At 50.4% G+C, this 21,292-nt stretch overlaps 1 protein-coding gene across 1 annotated transcript; it reads right to left on the bottom strand.

Annotated features, from left to right (window-relative positions):
- Window positions 1–8,948: 8,948 nt before the first annotated feature.
- Window positions 8,949–9,866, bottom strand: LOC122154295 (olfactory receptor 14J1-like). Its single transcript, XM_042801635.1, has one exon. It carries the CDS (start codon window positions 9,864–9,866, stop codon window positions 8,949–8,951), a length of 918 nt encoding a protein of 305 aa, XP_042657569.1.
- Between the last annotated feature and the right edge of the window lie 11,426 nt (window positions 9,867–21,292).

The following is a 21,292-nucleotide window of genomic DNA, read 5'->3' as shown; positions in this document are numbered from 1 at the left end:
GTCTCTGCTACCAAGGCCTGGAAGGGAACATGATAATCGCATGGAACTGGGGCCTCGTGGCTTCCTTGCAGCCCCCCAGGGAGTCTGGGAGCTGTGGCACCACTGTCCTCCACTCAGCATTGCCCACCCCACCCCACAGTGCCCCAGGAAGAGCCCTGAGCCAGTGTGAGGGAGGATCCCCCTTTTGGGGCTGACCACTTGCCATGATAAAATATATCAAGTTTTACTCACCATCAGCTCCCCTTGCACAGTGCCTTTGCCTACCTGTACTCACAGCCTCCAATTTTCTTCTCTAACTAATCCATGGGGACACCTGGTCTGTAATGGGCCTCAGAGGGGCCAATTAACACTCCAAGACACTTTGGCTTTTGCTTCTGACTTTAACTCCTTGAGAGGTTGGTTCAGCTCCTCTCAGTATCTGAGGTTCAAGCACCAAATACACCACGAGGCTCATTAAATAACAGAAAACATGAGGGAGACTCATTTCTCCCATAATATATTTCAGGACTTCAGGCTTGTACAGGTAATTGGAGAGGCTTCAGGAGTCTACTTAAAGTGGAAGATTTTAATGACAACTTCATAAAATACTTTTTTTTTTTTTTCATTTTGAAGGGGGTTTTAATTCTTTTTTAATTTTACAGAAGTGATAGAAGCTTTCTCCAATTCAGAGGGTCTTCTAAGGAGGACAGGAAATGTAGCAACAGCGGTCTCCTCATGGTCCCCCACTGTATGGGCAACTTTCCTCCCCACCTCCCCAGCCCCACCATTTCCCTCAGGGGCTGCCTGGGACTTGCATTCTTCTACATCAGACTTCCACACTGATGTTCACAGCTGAATGTTACAGCTCCTTTGCACCATTTCCCACCTGATTTACCCTGAGACTTGACTGTAAATAGTCACAGGAATCTTATTAATTTTGAAGAAACGGAAGTAAAATATGAAACAAATTATTAAAAAAAAAAAAAACAAAAACAAACAACAATGAAGTCCTCAACTGTATGCCAAGTCCAAGCCTCCACTAAGGTCTACCTTACTCAAGTGATGACCATAAAAGAAATATGCTAGACAAATAGATAGGAAATTATAAATATACACACAATTAGCAAGTAGGCTAAAAAGAGAGTTTGGCAGTTTAAATCAACTTTTCCACCTTCTTGGCCAAATTTCTAGCCCAGAGCCTTGTTACGACCTCATGCCTCTAGTGATCTCCCAGCCCATCTTCCTGTGCCTCCTTAGCCCATGCCTACCTTTAGCAAATGAATTTGGGGTGTTGTGGGTAACATTTTACAGTCAACAGAAAAATCATTTGTCAATGTTCAAAGCATTTCTGAGGTATAACTGAGAAAGAAATGCACTTGTTTTACATCATGTGCTTGTTAACATCATTATATTTAGCAAAACCCATCATCGAAACAGCCTGTCCTAAAACCCCCCCTGCGACTGGACAGAAATTAAGATGCAAGAATAAACTAATTAGAGTTGCTGCACTCCAACAAGCTCCCAGGGGAAAGTTACTGAGTCTGGAGAGCTATGGGAGGAATAAAGAGTCTTTGGGGTTTAGTGGGGCGTGCTGAGGGGTTTGGGTGAGGAAGCTCCCTCAGGAGATTGACGTGAGCCTCTCTGGGGGCTGATTAGAGCAGAAGAACAGAGGCAAGTGACTTCAGGGTGACAAAGAAAGGAGACAGAGACATCCTGTGTCTTGTAGCCCCTTGGATGTGCCCTGCCAAGGGGCTCAGTGCTAATTCCCAGCCCATTTGAATGGTGATTCCTTTGGTCATCAGCAGCTGAGGTTTTCCCCTGGTCACTCTGAGGACAAATACACGCCGAGTGCCACATCCTTGCCCCTCAGGCCTGGCACTGCCCAGCTCACCCTAAACCTCTGCCTATACCCTAACACCTAACCCTGAAAGGTGAGCTCTCATCCTTAGCCCTGCCCTGATCACTGAAGCTGAAACCTTCACCAGATGCCAGAAATCTAAGCCCTACCTACCTCTCTAATCCTTTCCCTCAACACCGCTCATCTTCAACCAAGTCCTTCCCTGGGCTGGCCTAACCCTGGGCAACAGCCCTGGGTGGGGTGCAGCTCAGCAGAAAAGGCCCTGGGGGTCATGGTGGACAACAAGCTGCACATGAGTCAGCGGTGACGACTGGCAACCCAGAAGGCCAACAGCATCCTGGCTGTCTGAAGAGGAGCATGGCCAGGAGATGCGGGGGAGGGATTCTCCCCTTCCATTCAGTGCTTGCTAGACCACATGCCCAGTACTGCACTGAGTTTGGGGCCTCCTGCCCCCAGTACAGGAAGGACATTGATCAACTGGAGCGAGCTCAGTTAGGAGGCACCAATACAGTCAGGCATGTGTAGACGTGCAGGGGGCTGGAGAGCTTCCCACCTGAGGAAAGGCTGAGGGAACACTGTCCAGTATGGAGACGAGAAGGCTTTGGGAAACCTTGTAGGAGCATTTCAGTACCTGTCAGGCAGCTAAGAAAATAGAGCCAGGATCTTCATTGTGGTGGATGGTGGGAAAAGGAGAGGCAAGGGACAAAATTGGAAAGAACGTTCAGGCAGGAGATGAGGACCATGAGGTCATAACCATGAGGTCACTTACACACTGGAAGAGGTTATCTTGAGAGGCTCTGCAGCCCAGACCCTTGGAGGTTTCCAAGCCTCCTTTCCCCCTACATATGGTCTCCCAATATTGAACAAAACACTCTGGCTCAGGCAAGAATGAAGCAAAAGCCTATGGCACCAGCATGAGCTCTTCCTCCCCTTCTCTTCCCTGTGAGAGGGGTCTTCCACCAACCCCACATTCCTTCACCCTCAGCCTTTGCAGCTGTACGCTCCTGGCCTGATCACTTGACTTTGCAACCATCACCTTTGTATTTAAGGCCCAACACATACCTTGTCACTACTGCTGTAAGCTGGCACCCACCCCGCAACTGGAGCCCACCTGGCCACAGGGGCAGAGAGAGGCCAGACCCACTCTGCTTGCAATGGGCACAGCTTTTTCCTGGGAATGTCCCGAAGGAGCTCTCCTCGCGTGTGTCAGGCTGTGGCCTGGCACGGGTGGCACAGGGACAAGGGCTGCTGGGGCAGGGCTGAAATAGCTCAGCTGGGAGAGCGTTAGACAGAAGTTCTAAAGGCCCCTGGTTCAACCCCGGGTTTCAGCAATGCTTTTCTCCCTTAGGGTCTTGCAGAGCCCGTCTGCCTTCGTCCATCCTGCCCTGTCCCTCCTTACTCCTTCCCCTCTTGCCAGAGTGCTGCCCGTGCACTGTAGCTGCACATCTACAGGTTAGAAGGAGCCTTCCTCTTGCACCACAAGCCCCCAGCCTTCCCCTGGGCAGGACTCTCCACTCAGTGTGTCTTTGGGGTGTTCTCCAGCTGGGTGTCCTTCCCTGCTCCACAGGGATCGGGATCTCTCCACTGAGGGGTCTCTGCAAAGACTCTGTCTCTCTCCTCATGGTCATTCTCACTGGTGCACAGACTGCTCCCCTCCTCACACACATCCTTCACCTCAACCTCAGTTCCCAGACAGGGGCACACTGACCACAGGGAGGCCACTGTCCCCCCAGTCCCTGGGAGAGGCACTTCTTGCAGCTGAACAGCACAATTGTCCCATGTTTACCACCACGAAGACACCACCCCTGCGTGTGGTCAGGCTCTCAGCCTTGGAGTTAACAGCTGCCTGTGCTCAGCCACCCTGCCATCGAGACCCCAGCCAGGGCTGTCCCAGGGCACTGCTTTGCTGTCAGGACAGGCCTCAGCGCTGAAGGAGTTGGGAGGTCCCTGAGCCCACCCCACACCCGCAGCCCCAGGGAGATGGAAGCCTGCTGTCCACCTCACCTCCTGGGATGCTGGTGGGAGGAGTGGTGCAGGGCAAGGCCCAGTGACTGGAGGAGGGGTTATAGGATTTCTGCCCCTGTGTGCGCCTCCACACACACCCTGGGGTGCCATCAGAGCCTGGGGCACCTCACCCCAGGGAGGGAATTTCCCTCACCCTGTTGCACTGCTCCTGCTGTGGAGTTGGGGACAGACGTGGCAGAGAGGGGTGTTTTCCTGGGGGGCAGAGGAGGCTCAGGGGTTTTCTCTTCTCCATCGACCTAGGCCAGAATGGGCCAGAGCATGGGAGAAGTGCCTGCAGCAAGAGCCTCCTCCTGCCCCATTTCCCTGCAGAGATGGTAAAGGGGCAGCACTCTGCAGTGCAGCCCTAGGGCAGGATCAGGCCCCAGTGGAGAGCTAGTCCTGACTTCCCCCATCTCAGGAGGCTTCAGGTGCTGTTTTCTGCAGAGGGTCCCAGGGTACCTGGGGGACAACGGCACTGTGATTGGCACAGACACATCATGGGAGGAGAGTGTCTCTCCTGCTGGCAGGTCTCAGGGGGCTGTATCTCAGTGGCCGAGCAGCTGCTTTGCATGGGGGAGCTCCTGGGTTCCATCCCCGGCACCTGCAGGGGTGCTGTTGCCCTGACTCCCCAGCCACAGGCAGGTGTGGGCTGGAGTTCAGGCTCTGGTCATCTCCAGGCCCTGTGGGTCTGTCCTGCACAGCCAGGGCTTGGCTTTGAGGGCAGGAGGGCGGTGGCATGGCTGGGTGTGCTGCCTCGGCCGAGCACTGTCCTGGAGGAGAAGCGGGCAGCTGTGCTGGACCTGAGCTCAGGTCACTGCCCGGCACCACAGAGCCACCCCACCCTGATGTATGAATGAAGAGGCATTAACCAGATGATTTCTCAAGAAAACATTGACTAGATAACTCCCTTGCGAATGAATGAAAGAAAAACAGGAGGAGCCCACCATTGTCCTTGAGATAAGGAAGGAACTACTGAGCCACCAAGATAAAGGAGCTGCAAGTTAGCAACAAACCGCATCCAACAAGGCCTGAAGGACGAGATGTGCGTAACTACAGAACTGAGTCTGCCCAAAAGCAAGGGTCAGCTAGTGAACACAGTGAAGAAGACTACGAGCCTTCATCAGAAGAGCCCTGCCCACGACCACCAAGAGACATTGCACAGGCGTGATGGGGAGGGACTTGGGGCGGGGGATATGTTAATGATTTCTCAGAATTAATTGTAATATTCCCTCCCTATTCCCGGAATTATAATGCATATGTATTAGGACTGATGAATATGTAACTTTGGTATCATAAACTTTGGTATCATAATTTTGGTATCATGGGGCTGCTTTTGGCTCCAGGGCACACACGCTGTGGAGGAGCGATCCCCCGTGAGCCCAGCGCTGAATAAACATACCTACTTTATAACCTTACTGGTTGTAAAGTCATCCTTCTGCACGTCAGTATTACCCTCATAATTAATGGGGGCACAATCACCTGAACTTCAGACGTTGTCCACCATCCTTCTGGATTTTTCTCTGCACTCAGGAATTGATCTAATTTTTCATTTTCTTTTGAATATCTTGGTGGTTCCTTAGGGAGAATTACAGTTCTAGTAGGAATTACTGCCATTTGTAACCCTCATTGTTTAGCTGCATTCTTAGCAGCTGGGTCTGACAATCTATTTCCTTCTGCTACTTTTGTGTTTCCAGAGTGATGTGCTTTACAGTGCATGACTGCTATTCGGGCTGGTTTCTGAACTGCCAGTAACAATTGTAAGATTTCCTTTTGATGCTTAATATTTGCCCCCTGGGAGGACAATAGTCCTTGTTCTTTCCATAGAGCTCCATGGACATGGACTACTCCAAAAGCATATTTTGAATCTGTCCATATATTCACTTTCTTTCCTTTGCTTAGTTCCAGAGCTCGTGTTAAGGCAATCAGTTCTGCCTTCTGTGCTGACATAGTGTTGGGCAGTGCATTTGTCTCTATCACGGTATTTTCAGTTGTTACTGCGTATCCTGCGTAGCGAGTTCCATTCTGTACAAAGCTACTGCCATCCCTGAACAGGGTCACTCACATTCAGGGTTTTCAACAGGGACATCCTTCAGATCTTCTCGGCTGGAATACACGTGCTCAATAGTCGTTATGCTGTCATGCTCGGGTCCTTCTTCTTCCTGTGAAGCACTCAGAAAAACTGCAGGATTTACAAGGTTAGTTGTTTTAGGACCACATCATCTTGTTCCATAAGGATTACCTGATATTTCATCATTCTGCTGGGGATAACCAATACCCCCCTTTTTGTTCCAGCACTGTAACAGCCATATGTGGAACACAAACCGTGAGGATTCTTCGCAAGGTGAGCTTTCTGGCTTCTTGTATCAGTATTCCCGTTGCCGCTACTGCCCGCCGGCAGGAAGGCCATCCTTCGCTCATCGTGTCCAGTTCTTTAGAAAAGTACCCCACAGGTCTCTTCCAGCTTCCCATCCTCTGAGTCAGGGCTCCCAGGGCAAGGTGCTGTGCTTCATGGACAAACAACTGGAAGTCTTTAGTTAAATCAGGTAATACTAAAGCTGGTGCTGACATTAGAGCTTGTTTAAGTTTTTGAAAGGCCTCTTGTTGTCGATCCCACATGAAAGGAACAGACCTCTGGGCCTCATATAATGGCTTGGCTATCAAGCCAATATTAATAATCCAGAGATGGCACCACCCAGCCATTCCCAAAAATGCTCTTAATTCATGCACAGTTCAGGGTTCAGGAATGGCACCAATTGCTTCCTTTCAGTCAGTTCCCAACTTCCTCTGTCCCTCTAAAATCTCAAAGCCTAAATAAATTACAGTTTAGCTTGCTATTTGGGCTTTCTTCTTAGTCATCTTATATACATTAAGTCCCAAAAAGTTTAAGAGTTCAATGGTTACCTGAATACAGGTTGACTTTTTTTCAGTATCTACTAAAATGTCACCCATGTACTGTAAGAGCAAGTGTTCTGCTCATGAGGTCACTGTTTTTTTCCTTTGTCCAGATCTCCAATTCCTTCGCTAGCTGGCTACCAAAGATTGCTGGCTATTCTTAAATCCTTGGGGTAGTCGTATCAATGTCAGTTGTACTTTACCCCCTGTTTGTGGGCTCTCCCACTCAAAAGCAAACAGTTTTCAACTTTTCTGTTCCAGGGATATGCAAAAGAAAGCATCTTTTAAATCAAGCACTCTAAACCACTGATATGTTTCTTTAAGGGCAGTCAGTAAGGTATATGGATTTGCCACTACCGGGTGGATGTCTTTCACAATATGATTTATGTCTCCCAAGTCCTTTATCAATCTATACTCACCCATGGGCTTCTGTATTGGCAAAATAGGGGTATTATATTCTGACTCACACTCTTCTAAAATCTTATATTGAAGAAGTTATCAATCAGCTTCCTAATTCCCTGTTCTTTGATCTTAAAAGGTTCCTGAACCTTTTTATCCTTTATCATGAGAGACATCACTTGATTAATCAGCCCACATTCTTTTGGCCAACTCCGATGCTGTCTGAGCTGTGTGACCATACAGGGTGAGGACACGTTCCTGTGTGTGTGTGGGACAGAGACCAGTCTCCTGGAAGGGAGCTGAGACATGCAGGTGTAGGAGACAGGAGGCTGCTCTGTTCCCTTGGTGGCACAGACAGACGGACAAGGTGCCTCAGGGTATTTCTCACTCCCCAATCTCCCATTGGCCATTTCCAGCTCTGTCCAGTTGATCCAGTTTATGGGTGGTTTTGCTCTGTGGCCATCTCCTTCCTCCTGCTGGTCCTGGTGCCTGTGGCGGGGGAAGAGCCAGCCCTGCCCCAGCCTCTCTTCTTGCCCAGACCTTGGCAGACCCCAGAGCAGGGCTGAAAAACTAGTCATGATAGGACAGAGAGGAAGAAGGCAGAAATCAAGCAAGTGATTGGGACAGAATTTCAATAATGGTCACCACCATGGGCCCGTGGAACCCTGTGTGGGGAGATGTCCAAATGTCTTGAGGTTTCAGTGGTGGACGGTCGTGGTCCCGCGTGCACAGGTCTTGTCTGGACGGCCCTTTTTATACCTATTCAAGTCTGTGGTTTCCATGATGACGGCATGTACCTGCAGTCCCCACACACTCCTGCACATGCGCACACACTACATGCCCATCCCGCTCTTCACGTGACGTCACATGGTAACATTTTAGGGGACTTCTCTGAGACCTTGCAGTCATCGTTGTATGACAGCAGTCCTCAAGGTAAGCAACTCAAGGCAAACAGTCCAGAGTTCAACTTCTCACAGTCTTTGAGACAAACAGTTCATAGTTCAGTCTCTCACATCATCACACATGGGCACAGCCCAGCCCCTGCTCTGCTGGGCCTTCAGGTCTCTGGCAGGAGGCCTGGCTGTGTGAGGACACTGCTGTGTGCCCACACCGTGCACACTCACACTGCTCAGCACTCCAATGGTGTTTTCATCTGCAGGCCTCTTTCCTGGGCATGTTCGTGAAAGCAGCTTTGGAACAAGACCTGTGCCTTCAGGCAGTGCCCTGAGAAGATCACCTTTCTTCATGGAAACGCTGTTGTGGAGGCCAGTTCTGTCCCAGAAGTGCCCACTGCCTGTCCCTGCCTGCGGTCACAGAGCTCCCACCCAGCAGGAATGGGACCAAGCTGCCAGAGCACTCTGGCCTTTCACCAGTGCAAGGGCTGAGAATAAGAGAGTGGAAATGGAGAGTGAGCAGTTTGGGAAACAACAAGCACTGGTTCTCCCTGGCACTGCTGCTTTTCCGGGACACTTTTCCTCTCCACTGCACACAGACACCTTCCCAGTATCTCAAGAGAAGGTTTCAAAGAAGGACCTCAGGCAAGTCACTATAGAGCTCTTTGTTTAAAAACACAGACAGCATGTCTGCTTATTTACAAAACCTCTATGTAAAATGGAATTTGGATAGATATGTAATTATAAATGCCAGAAAGAATGACATTCCTTATTAGACAACATCACTTCAAGTAAAACAAAAATACACACCTCAAATCAACAACCTAAAACAACAGAACCTGAAAGACAGATGGAATTTGCCCATAATGAGCTACATGGTGAGTGATTTAAGGGAGATGACAAGCAGTTTCTGATTTTGAAAATCATCCAGTCATCAGTTTCCACAGTGCCTCTTTGATCTCCTGGTTCCTCATGCTGTAGATGAGGGGGTTCACTGCTGGAGGCACCACCGAGTACAGAAATGACACCACCAGGTCCAGGGATGGGGAGGAGATGGAGGGCGGCTTCAGGTAGGCAAAGATGGCAGTGCTGATAAACAGGGAGACCACAGCCAGATGAGGTAGGCACGTGGAGAAGGCTTTGTGCCGTCCTTGCTCAGAGGGGATCCTCAGCACCACACGGAAGATCAGCGCATATGACAAAATGATGAAAACAAAGCAAACAAATGAAAAACAGACAGCAACAACAAGAATCCCAACTTCCCTGAGGTAGGAACCTGAGCAGGAGAGCTTGAGGATATGCGGGATTTCACAGAAGAACTGGTCCAGGCTGTTGCCATTGCAGAGTGGTAGGGAAAATGTGTTGGCAGTGTGCAGGAGAGAATTGAGCAACCCAGTGCCCCAGGCAGCTGCTGCCATGTGGACACAAGCTCTGTTGTCCAGGAGGGTCCCGTAGTGCAGGGGTTGGCAGATGGCAACGTAGCGGTCATAGGCCATGATGGTGAGAAGATACAACTCTGTTGAAGCACAGAAAAAGAAGAAATAGACCTGTGCAGCACATCCTGCATAGGAGATGTCCCTGGTGTCCCAGAGGGAATTGGCCATGGCTTTGGGAACAGTGGTGGAGATGGAGCCCAGGTCGAGGAGGGAGAGGTTGAGGAGGAAGAAGTACATGGGGGTGTGGAGGTGGTGGTCGCAGGCGATGGCTGTGATGATGAGGCCGTTGCCCAGGAGGGCAGCCAGGTAGATGCCCAGGAAGAGCCAGAAGTGCAGGAGCTGCAGCTCCCGTCTGTCTGCAAATGCCAGGAGGAGAAATTTGGTTCCTGAGCTCTTGTTGGACATAGGTTTTCTCTGGGCATGGAGAGACATTCAAACAGAAGAAGGGAGAGAAGGTATTAGGACTGACTTCTCTGAGCAAATCTTACTCCATTTCCAGCAAAATCCCCAGCCCCCAGACTCTATCCTTCCAGAAGTGCCTTCCTGCTGCTCCCTGGCTATATCTCTGTTGTTTGCTGGCTGAGGGCATGGTGGGGAACAAGGGATTCTGCTGTGGGCTCTGCAGGAGTCAGTCCTGCTGTGCCCCAACAGGCAGAGAGGAACCCGCAGTGATCGCTCCTTAAATCCCCTCATGAAATCACAGAGATTTCAGCACTGTCCCTCAGGGCACCCGGCTGCAGAGCAGAGCTGTGGGGCTCTGCTTTTCTTGCTTTTTCCCCTATTGCCCTGTCCTACCTGAGCAGTGAGGTTTGAAGGCAAACAGCCTTGATATTTCTGCTACACTCAGGAGTTCTGTGGAGATCCCAGGGATGCAAACGGACAGACCCTCAGTGCAGAGTGAGGAGAGCCACTCTGTCCATCAGACTTGCTCTCAACTGCCCTGGGCTTGTACCTCTTGAATCTGGAGGATTGTCACCCCGAGCTCTGCCCTTGAAAGGCAACTCCATGCTGCTGAGAGCAGAGGAATCCACATTAAAAATCCCCTCCCCATGGAAGATCTCTGAGCTTTTAGATTGCTAGCAGATGGGGTGTTTGGCAAAATGGTCAACTTTCTCCACAGCCCATGGAGAGCTTTTCCCAAAGAGCCTCAGGCTAGAAGGGGGCTGGGGCACCTTGCTCCCATGGACATATCTGCATGGCAGGACCTGCAGGGCCAGTGGCTGAGCTGCAGCTGAAAGCCCCATCCCCAGAGAGCCTGCAAACCAGAGCAGCAGCAGCAGGGGCAGGTGGAGAAACAAGGAGAAATGCCCCAATGCTTCTGCCAAGGGAGGCAAGGCCAGGGAGGGACAGACGGGCACTTGGGGGAGTCTCCTCTGCTGCAGCTCTGGCTGCGAAGGAGGCAGCTGCTGCCCTGGAGCCCAGGGCCTGGAGGGCAGAGGATGTGCTGGCTGGGGGAGGAGACCAGGGGGGCTTCTTAGGGAAAATCTCCTTCACTGAAGGGCTAATAGGGCAGTGCCCAAATACCACCCCTGAGCCATTGCTGACAGCCTGTTTCTGTCCCTCCCTGCCAAAGCGTCTTGTGCCTGCAGCTGTCCCTGCCTGGAGCTGATTCTCTGTCCCCTTATCTCCTCCCTGACAGTGCTTCCAGCCACCATCCCACCCACCGTGTGCTCAGCTCTGCCCTGCAGACCCCTCCTGGCAGCAGGACACTGCCCAGGGATAGCCATGTGTTGTCAAGCTGTAAGAGGACACCACAGCAGTGATGGGGCCTTCAGTAGACAAAACAACAGGTGAAAGGACTTAAGCAGTTTCCTCACAGAACTTCTCAGCTCTCACTCTAATGCTGTAGGAGTCTGGGTCAAACATAATAGCTCCACTACTATTCACACCCTCCCAAATACATCAGGAAGCTGTAGGCACAGATCCTAGAAAGCCCCTTTCCTTCCACGTAGCCCCTACCTTGATGTGCTTCTTGAAAACCTGCCTCTGACAGTGTGGTGGGGCTAATATGCAACCCTGATCCACGCAGCAGCAGCCTCTGGAGAGCAGAAGGAGCCTGCCCTGGCGGGGTTCTCTCCTTCCCCCCACAGCTTCTCCCCACAGCACCGTGGGGAGCTCCCCGGGCAGGCTGAGTGCTGACCCTGGCAGGCGGCAGAGTCCCTGCCCCAGCACACAGCCCCCTGGGGTGCAGGGACCCTGCTGGGAAGGACAGCCCTGGGCACCCCTGCCTGCACACCCGGCTGCACACCCCTGCAGCCGGCCCCGCCAGAAGGCAGCCCTCATGCCCTGGCCCTCGCAGGGGGCACCAGGGAGGCCCTGCTCGGGAGCACCTCTTCCTCCTCCTCCTCCTCCTCTAGGTAGGAGGCAGATTCTTGGCAGCTCTGCGCCTTCCCCAGATCCCTCCCCAAGCTGCAGCTGCATTGCCCTGCACCCCCAGACTTACTGTGGCCAGGGCCCTGATGCTTTCTCCTCCTCGGAGCTCTCAGCAGCCTCCCAGCCCAGGCTGCCTTGAAGCTGTGTGTGCCTCGCTGCTCTGCCCTGGGTGCCTGCAGGCAGTGCCCCCAGCCCTGCTGCGCTTTGCAGAGGAGCTGCTCCTGGGCAGAGCTGTCTCTCTGCAGCGCTGCCCACTTGCCAGGAGCTCCCTCCGGCCCAGGAGCCCGGCCCAGCTCAGCACCACAGCAACAGCCCAAGGCAGTTTAATGACCCCTCAGGAGGGTTTGGTGCCAACTCCATGAACATCAAACACAGAGAAGCTGAAGAAACCTCTGAAGAATTCAAAGTTTTATTCAAACTCCAAAGTTTCTTTTGGCTTTAATTGTATCCACTGAGGACACTATTGACAAAGCCTCCCCAGTGTCCTGTTAGAGCAGAAATCTGAAGGCAGTTATGAGAAGTCGGGAACAAAAAGGAAAAGGTGTCTCTGATGCTGAGTAATCCTCAATTTGTTGCATTATCCAAAGTTCCAAGCCCTAAGCCCACTAACCAAATGGCCAAGCCATGACCCCCAGCCCCTGGGAAGGGAGATCCTGTCCCTCCCACATTCCTCAGGGCTCTTCCTGGGGTAGGGGCTATGGAGATGTGCACCTCCCAGGCTCCTGAGGATGCACAAGCAGGCCATGAGGCCCCCGTGCTGCAAGGGACTGTGCCTCCTCACAGGCATCAGTGGCAGGGACAACACCCATAGCCAAAATCGTGATGGAGTTGACTTTATTAGGGTCTTTCAGCTTTCCCACAGCCCTCTGTCATCTCCACCACAGGCTGTTCTATGGGGTTGCACACCCTGCGCCTCTTTCCCTGCAGGCTGTCCTCATCCCCCCAGCTGTCTCACCTTGCTCCTCCCGAGCATCCTCCTTCCTTTCCTGATCTCTCACCATCCTTCCTGGCTCTTCCTTGAAAAACAAAGCCTTGTTCTGATCCATACTCCTCCTGGGTCATGTGTTGCACCACAGCATTTATCCTGTTGTCTAGTCTGGACTTCCCCAGCTGCACAGTATGACATTATTTCTTTCTCATGCTGTTTTCCACTGTGAAGAAAAAGTCCACCGTCTCTCAAACCACCCTTCAAGGGTTCTTGGGCTACTCCTAGACTGTCCCAAGTCTCCACATCACTTAGCTCAGAATGTTTATATCTAAGCATATTGGACATGTGCTTGAGCCCTCTAAACCCCATCTTGGGGTGATGTCTGGGCAATCTCAAAGGTGTTTGGAGATGAAAACATAGTGGTTACAGGTCAAGAAAGATGGAGTGATACTTTTCACCAGGATCTGTATTAGAAGGATAAGCAGCAATGGTGTTAAAATGAAAGAGGGTAGATTTAGATTTGAAATAAGGAAGAAATGTTTTACAATGAGGATGCTGAGATACTGGAACAGGTTGCCTAGAGAAGTTCCAGGGAGGGGAAATTCACCACTTCTCTGGGCAACCTCTTCCAGTGTTTCACCATCCTCATAATAAAGAATTTCCTCCTTTTATCTAAGCTAAATCTACCCTCTTTCAGTTTAAACCCATTACCCTTTGTCCTATCCCTGCAATCCCTGACAAAGAGTCCCTCCCCATCTTTCCTGTAGCCCTGTTTAAGTCCTGGAAGGCCACTAGAATTTCTCCCTTGGAGCCTTCTCTTCTTCAGTCTGAACAAAACAAACTCTCTCAGCCTGTCCTCACAAGGGAGGTGCTCCCACCCCCCAGTCATCTTCACGGCCTCCTCTGGACCTGCTTGAGCATGTCCATGTCCTTTTTATGATTGGATCACAAGAGCTGAAAACCAGACAACAGGGCCAGTCACATGAGAGCAGAGCAGAATGGGAGAATCCCCCACCTTGACATGCTGGCCACGCTTCTCTTGATGCAGCCCAGGACACGGTTGGTTTTCTGGCCTGCGAGTGCACATTGCTACTTCACAGCTAGTTTTCCATGAACTACCAACCCCAAGTCATTCTCCGCAGAGCTGCTCTCAATCCACTCCTTGCCCAGCATCTATTTGTATGTGAGGTTGTCCCAAGCCATGGGTAGGACCTTGAACTTGGCCTTGTTGAACTTCATGAGGTTTGTATGGGTCTACTTCTCCAGCCACTCGATCCCACTGTCCATGACAGCGACAAAGATGTCAATCAATACCAGCCCCAACTCCAACCCCTGAGGAATAACACTCATCTCTGTTCTCCAATTGGACATTGAGACTGTGACCTCAGCAATTTGAGTGTGACCATCCAACCAATTCTTTATCCACCGAGTGGTCTATCCGCCAAATCACTGTCTCTCCAACTTATAGACGAGGATTTCATGCGGGACCATGTCAAGTGCTTTGCACAAGTCCACGTAGATGACGTCAGTTGCTCTTCCAACTGTTCTTTGGTGAGGCCAGCAACAGGCAAGACGGGTGTGTGTGCATGTCATGTTGGTGTGTCTGCCAGTGGGTGTAACTCATGGTCTGAGCCTGGTCGGCAGCCAAACACCACACAGCTCCCACCTGGGAATGGGGAAGGAAGCAGAGGGGCAAAGAGAGACTCATGGGTTGAGATAGGAACAGTTGAATAATGGTGATAAAATAATACGGTGGTGGTATGAACGGGTAATGTACAGTGCAATTGCTCACCGCCCGCCAACTGACACCCAGCCGGCTCCCAGCCAGCGATCCTGAAACACAAAGATGCCACAACAACAATCCCAAAAGTGAGAGCGTGCCCATTCCCACCCACCCCTCCTTTATATGGTGAGCGTAATGTCACATGACATGGAATATTGGCCAATCCAGGCCCGGTGCTCCAGCTGTGTTCCCTCTCTGCTTCTTGTGAGCCTGTGCACAGGCAGGACACGGGGAGCTGGAGCGTCCCTGAAATCTCCTTGTGCATCAGCACTCCTACAGCTACCAAAAAGGAACATGAACTCTATTCCAGTCTGAACCAGGACCATGTCCACCCCTTGTTCCATATCCTTTGCATTATCCTCAGGTTCCATATTTCCTAATACAGTCTAATTAATTACTGTCCTCTTCCCTGGTCTTAGTCATGTGCACACAGATATAATTCCCTTAGCCCATGGGCCATGGTAAGCCCATAGGTGGAATTACCTTTGCCCAAGGATCTGGGTGCACTTGGTCCTTGCAGTCTATATACTGCAGAATGTATAGTGAGTTCATTTGGTCCATAGCTTCAGGTTCCATCTGTCATAGCAGTCTCTTAAGGCAGGAGGAGGGATGCTCAGTCGGTAGGGCACAGGTGTCCTTGGGCCTGGCAGGAGGATGGCATGCAGTCCCTGTTGCAGTTGGAGCTGGTGGCTGATGCATCTGACGCTGTCTGTACTCAGTCTGCAGCAGTCGATGGGTATCAGTTGCTGAAACCAATCATGACTTTATCGAAGTTCGTGTTTTTCTTTATGAATATGATGCCATTAGCATAATATGTGTCAACCATAGCAATGCATTTATAGGGTTGTTTGGTGATTAATGTAATACAGTTTATTGGCTATTTTCACGTAACATTAAGTCCCCTTGAGGCACACATCGGACTTCCTCGTCCTTCTGCATTGCCCACCAAGTGCATCCAGGTCCTTGGGCAAAGGAAATTCCACGTATGGGCTTATCTTTACCTGAAGTAGGAATAACCCAAATAGTCTTCCCCAGCATGTTCTTAAGGTGCATTACTGGGACTCTATCTCCATCTGCAGTATGTAGAATTTTGACTGGGCAGGGCCATCCTGGTTGGTAGATGCTCTAGTTTTGACTAACCAGGTGGGCTTTGCTAAATGTGTGTCCCAGTGTTTAAAAGTTCCTCCTCCCATTGCTCTCAGCATGGTCTTTAGTAGCCCATTGTACCACCCAATTTTCCCAGAGGCTGGTGCATGGTAGGGGATGTGATATACCCCTCAATGCCATGTTCTTTTGCCCAGGGGTTTATGAGATTATTTCAAAAATGAGTGCCATTAGCTGACTCAATTCTTTCTGGGGTACCATGTTGCCACAGGACTTGTTTTTCAAGGCCCAGAATAGTGTTCCGGGTAGTGACATGGGGCACGGCCTATGTTTCCACCCACCCGGTAGTTGCTTCCACCATTGTGAGCGCATAAAGTTTGCCATGTCAAGTATTGTGGAAGTGCGATGTAATCACTCTGCCAGGCCTCCCCATATCTATATTTTAACCATAGCCCTTGATACCAAAGAGGTTTTAACCTCTTGGCTTGCCTGATTGCAGCATGTGTATCACATTCATGGATAACCTGTGTGACAGTTGTCGTGGTTTAAACCTGGTCAGCAGCTAAACGCCACGCAGGCTCTCACCCACCCTCCACCCACTTGGGAATGGGGAGGGAATTGGAGGGGCAAAGGGAGACTCGCGGGTTGAGATAAAAACAGTTTAATAACAGTAATAGAATAATGTGGTGACAGTATAAACTGGTAATGTACAATACAGCTGCTCACCACCCACCGACCGACACCCGCCTGCTCCCAGCCAGTGATCCCGAACACAAAGACCCTGTGGCAACACTCCAGGAAGTGAGAGCCCCTCCCGTCTCACTCCTTCCTTTATATAGTGAGTGTAATGTCACATGACATGGAATATCAGCCAATCGGGGCCCAGCACTCCAGCTGTGCTCCCCCCGCCCCCGCACACAGGCAAGGGCTCTCGGACCTGGAGAGCCTCTGGGCCCTCAGTGTGCTGCAGCTTTCCTCCAGCTACCGAAATGCACATGATCTCTATTCCAGCCCGAACCAGGACAGGGGCCCTGTGTGTAACTGCGTGTCTGTGTGCCTGTATGCCTGCATGAGAGAAGTGAAACGCAGCACAGCTGCGAAGTGACTGCGGAGTTCTGATCCCCGCTTCCATGTCCTCCACGAGGAGAGCGGCCGGAGGCGAGAGAAGCGAATGAAGTGTATGTCAGATTTTAAAACAGTATTGTTTGAGCCTGTGGTTAACTTTTGGTGCCCCATACACAGACCCGAGGATTTTTCTTGTAATCCAATCTTTGTTTTGGAATGCTTTGGTTGTGACAAGACGTCTGGGTGGAATTTGGAGACGATTTCTGGTGTAGTAAATGTCAAGGGAAGTGGTCTGACTGGGACAGAATTGAGCGCTCAGGTGAGCTTAAAAGTACTTTTTGTGGGAACCTAGGAAACTTACAGAGGCAATAGAAGCAGAATGTGGATAAGCCCTCCAGGCTAACAATATGGGAGGGAAACAGAGTGAGGGTATAGTGAAAAAGAGCCCTCTGGGCTGCATCTTAGCCCATTGGAAGGAAATCAGAGGCACACCAGGTGGAAGTGTGAACTAAAGGACCTTAACTAAATACTGTAACCGGTGGTGGCCCCTGTAGAAATTAGATGACAGGGGGAAATGGCCCTTTAATGGAACCTTGAATTATAATACTTTGTTGCAACTGATGTTGTTTTTGAGGAGAGAAGGAAAGTGGGATGAGGTCTCATATGCAGACACTCCGAAATCACCCTGAGTATCAAACTGACTGTGGATTAAAGACCCCACAAGACACAATGGTTTTGGCTCTAGAAAAGGAAAATATGAAAGAAGGATACCCCAGGACAAAATATTTAACCAGTCCCATGCTCCAAATGGTGTTTTGAGGTCACCATGGAAAAGGGTAAGACAGGGAGCTTATAACCCGCTTATAGAGAAACCGTTAGGGTTTCATAGCTTCACACAGTGGTTCTTACCCTGGTTGGGAGTTAGTGAGATTGAAAAAGCCATAGTAAATATTTTGGCAGAAATGGAAATAATATCAAACACAACTACTGATGCCCTTTTATGTTTAGACCAGGAGGTAAAATCCCTGAAGGGAGTAGACTTTCAAAACAGAATGGCTCTAGATATAATCACAGCTCACATGGTAAGGGTGTGCACCTTGATCAATACAAGCTGTTGTATTTATGTAGATGAATCAAGTAGAACAGAGATTGACCTTCAGAAGATTTGGGAACACTCAAAAGTCTTACATCAGGTATCCCTGGATGATACCTCGTATGGGTTTTCTAACCTCTGGGAAAAGCTCACCTCTTGTCTACCTAATGTCGCAAAGCTTAAGCAGCTTTTTGTTGTAGTTATTGTGATTATTGTATTAGGATTATTAGTCTGTTGTGTGTTGCAATGTTTTATGTGGATGGATAAACAAACTGGGAATACCAATGAGGAGTGGAAGAAACACAAATTACAGCAAAACAATGAAAATGGCAAGTATTTTGCTAAAAAGAATGGTGCCATATAGCAAAAGAATTGGCAAGGGTAAAAGAGAAGGGGGGACTTGATATAGAAAATAAACGCTTAGCAAAATAACTAGCAAGATAACGGGATACTTGGTTGCAAAAGACCTTGAAAGATAACAGGAAACTTCTTTACAGGAGGCTTCCATAGATAACAGGATATCCATCTGTTAATTAAGGCGTCTGCAAGAAGGAGCCATCTGGCTGGAACCGGTTCTGCAGTTACCGGCTGAGGTAACTCACCATTCTGGGACAAAGGTTTAGAGTACATGGTGAAGAAGACCACAAGCCTTCCTCCAAAAGACCCCAGCCCATGACCACGGGATGGCAGTACGCATGTGGCAAGAGGAGGAGATTAAGATAATGAGTCCCCGGAAATAATTACAATAATCACACCCATTCTTAGAACTAATTGTAATAACCCAGCCTATACTAACGAATATGCATGTTTTTGTATCATAAATGATGCCTGCTTCATGATATTGTGTAATAACTTGGAGGAGAGATTGCCCTTGATCCCAGCGCTGCAATAAACATACCTGCTTTATAACTCTTTGTGAATTGTAAAGCGTGTTTCCACACGTCAGAAAACAGCATGAGGAAGACATAACAGAACAAAGTACAGGAGGGGAGGTAGAGAATGGAGACAAAGAGAAAGAAATGTCACCCCAAGGGCAGTGCTGTGCTGCAACAAGTCACCCAGAGGGAGTCTGGAAGAGCCCACAGCTTTGTGTTTCAAGGAACAACGAGGAGGATGGATAGATACTCAGCAGTGGTGCGGCCTCACCTTCGATATTGTGTGCAGTTCTGTGCCGCACAGTTTGAGAAGGATATGAAGGTCCTCGAATGCATCCAGAGGAGGGCAACAAAGCTGGTGACAGGGCTGGAAGGAATGTGCTATGAGGAGTGACTGAGGAGTTTGGGTTTGTCTGGTTTGGAGAAGAGGAGGCTGAGGAGTGACCTCATTGCTCTCTGCAGCTTCCTGAAGGGGGAGGACATGGAGTGGGAGGTGCTGATCTCTTCTCCCTGGTATCCAGTGATAGGACATGTGGGAATGAGCCAGGGGAGATTTAGACTGGACATGAGGAAGCATTTGTTTTACCGAGTGGGTGGACGAACACTGGAACAGGCTTCCCAGAGAGGTGGTCGATGCCCCAGGGTGGTCAGTGTTTAAGAGGCATTTGGCCAATGCCGTTCATACCATGCTGTAACTTGGTCAGCCCTGAATGGGTCAGGCAGTTGGACTAGATGATGGTTGCAGGTCCCTTCCAACTGAAATAGCCTGGTCTATTCTATTCTCTACCAGTGAGGGCAGTGAGATGCTCAGGTGAGAGCGAGGTGGGGAAGAAAGGCTGATGTTGAGAGTCTGCAGGGAAAGAGCTGCAGGTGTGGGACACTGAGGACAGCCTGTGGGAAAGACAACTGAAGGCTCTGGCAAGGCTAAGAGCCCCCAACAGAGCCAAGGTCTATTCCCCCTTGCCTCTGGCCATTGCTTCTGCAACTAAGGCCTACCTTGACAAACATTAACTTTATGGCACCAGGACTTTAACACCCCTCTGCCCTAGCCCAGAGAGACCCATAGGTGTCACCATAGTCCTGCCCTTGTCACTGCATATTCCCACATGACACTGCCCCAAGAATAGCCCTGGGCAATGTGTGAGGGACAGGATTTCCCTTCCCAGGGGCTGATGGTTGGGCTTTGGCCCTATGGCCTAAACACATTAAGGTACAGTAAGCAGCAGAACCACCTTAACATTGTGTTTGTTTGCCTCTTTGACACCTCCAACTTCCTGCTCTAACCAGCCCCTGGGGAGGCTTTGGTGCTGATGGCCCTCACTGGGACCCATTCACACTCCTTGAAACCTTAGGGGTTGCTTCTGATGTTGATTTCTTCAGCCCTTTGCTCAGGCTTCTCTTGGTGTCTGAGGCTCAGGACTCAGCATCAAAGACACCATGGGGCTCATTCAAATGCAAAAAGCCATGCCTCTTTTAATTGTTTTCTTCAGTTTTCAAGCCTTTGACAGATACCTGGAGAGGTCTCTGGAGTGTATGTAAAGGGCAACAATTGACCGAGCATTTACTACAGAAGTATTTTTTAGGTTTCAGTTTATTGTATTTTTCTGTTTACAGAAGAAGTGTTTGCAGTGTCCTCTGATCTTGATGCAGAGGGTCTCCTAGTGCTGTCAGGATGGATAGTACAAGATCCTGCTGGAGATCAGACACTGCATGGACCGCTAGATTCCTCACCTCCCCAGCCCTGCCACTTCTCTCATCATCCCCCTGGCACCTGCAGCACTTCTCCTTCCATCAGACTTCTCCACCCAGGCCCGCAGCTGGACGTTACAGCTCCACTGCACCAGCTCCCACTGGCTTTCCTCAGAGACCTGGCTGCACACGGGCACAGCAGAATTTACCTTCATTGCAAACCAACAGAAGGAAAACATAGTAAAACAGAAAGGTCTTGGTGGGTTGGAGAGGAGGCAGCTGTGTGCCCTGGCAGCAAGGGAGGCCAGCTGCACCCAGGCCTTTGTGGCCAGCAGGACGGACAGGAGATCAAGAGAGGGGCTTGTCCAGGTTACTGTGTCCGGATTGCAGATCCCCAGTACAGGAAGGATGTTGGCAAGCTGGAGGGGGTTCAGTGAATGGCCCCCAAGACAGGCCGGGGCTGGAACACTTTGCCTGTGAGGAGAGGCTGAGGGAGCTGGGCTTGTGCAGCCTGGAGAAGGGAAGGCTGAGGGGCACCTCCCTGCAGCCTCTCCACACCTATGAGGAGGTCTTCAAGAATACAGAATGGGGTTCTCCACCATGGAGCACGTTAAGAGGCTGAAAGAGGAGGGTTGGATGAAACGGGATTTTCACCCTGGAGATAAGGAGAAGATTTTCCATCAGTCTCAGGGCTCGTCCTGAGCAGGGTGGCCATGAGCCCTGCCTGCCCTCCTGTCTGCCATGGCTGCTCAGGTCACAAGAACAGAGGTGCCCCCAGAATCAGAACGCAGGTGGGCCTCTTCCACCTGCCTCAGCCGTCCCCTCCCCAAGGAGGTCGTTTCTGTTGGGTGCCTTCTCAGATGCACTGGATGACCTAAGAATGCCTGCTGACCAGCATGTCTCCTGAGGGCCAGTCAGGCT

Source organism: Tyto alba, unplaced genomic scaffold, assembly GCF_018691265.1.
Source record: "Tyto alba isolate M040663 unplaced genomic scaffold, T.alba_DEE_v4.0 Super-Scaffold_37, whole genome shotgun sequence".
NCBI lineage: Eukaryota > Metazoa > Chordata > Aves > Strigiformes > Tytonidae > Tyto > Tyto alba.
This window is presented reverse-complemented; position numbering and strand designations above follow the sequence as displayed.

What these genes read in the sequence shown, in the direction of transcription:
- LOC122154295 (XM_042801635.1), bottom strand. Translation starts at nt 9,866, where the DNA reads ATGTCCAACAAGAGCTCAGGAACCAAATTTCTCCTCCTGGCATTTGCA.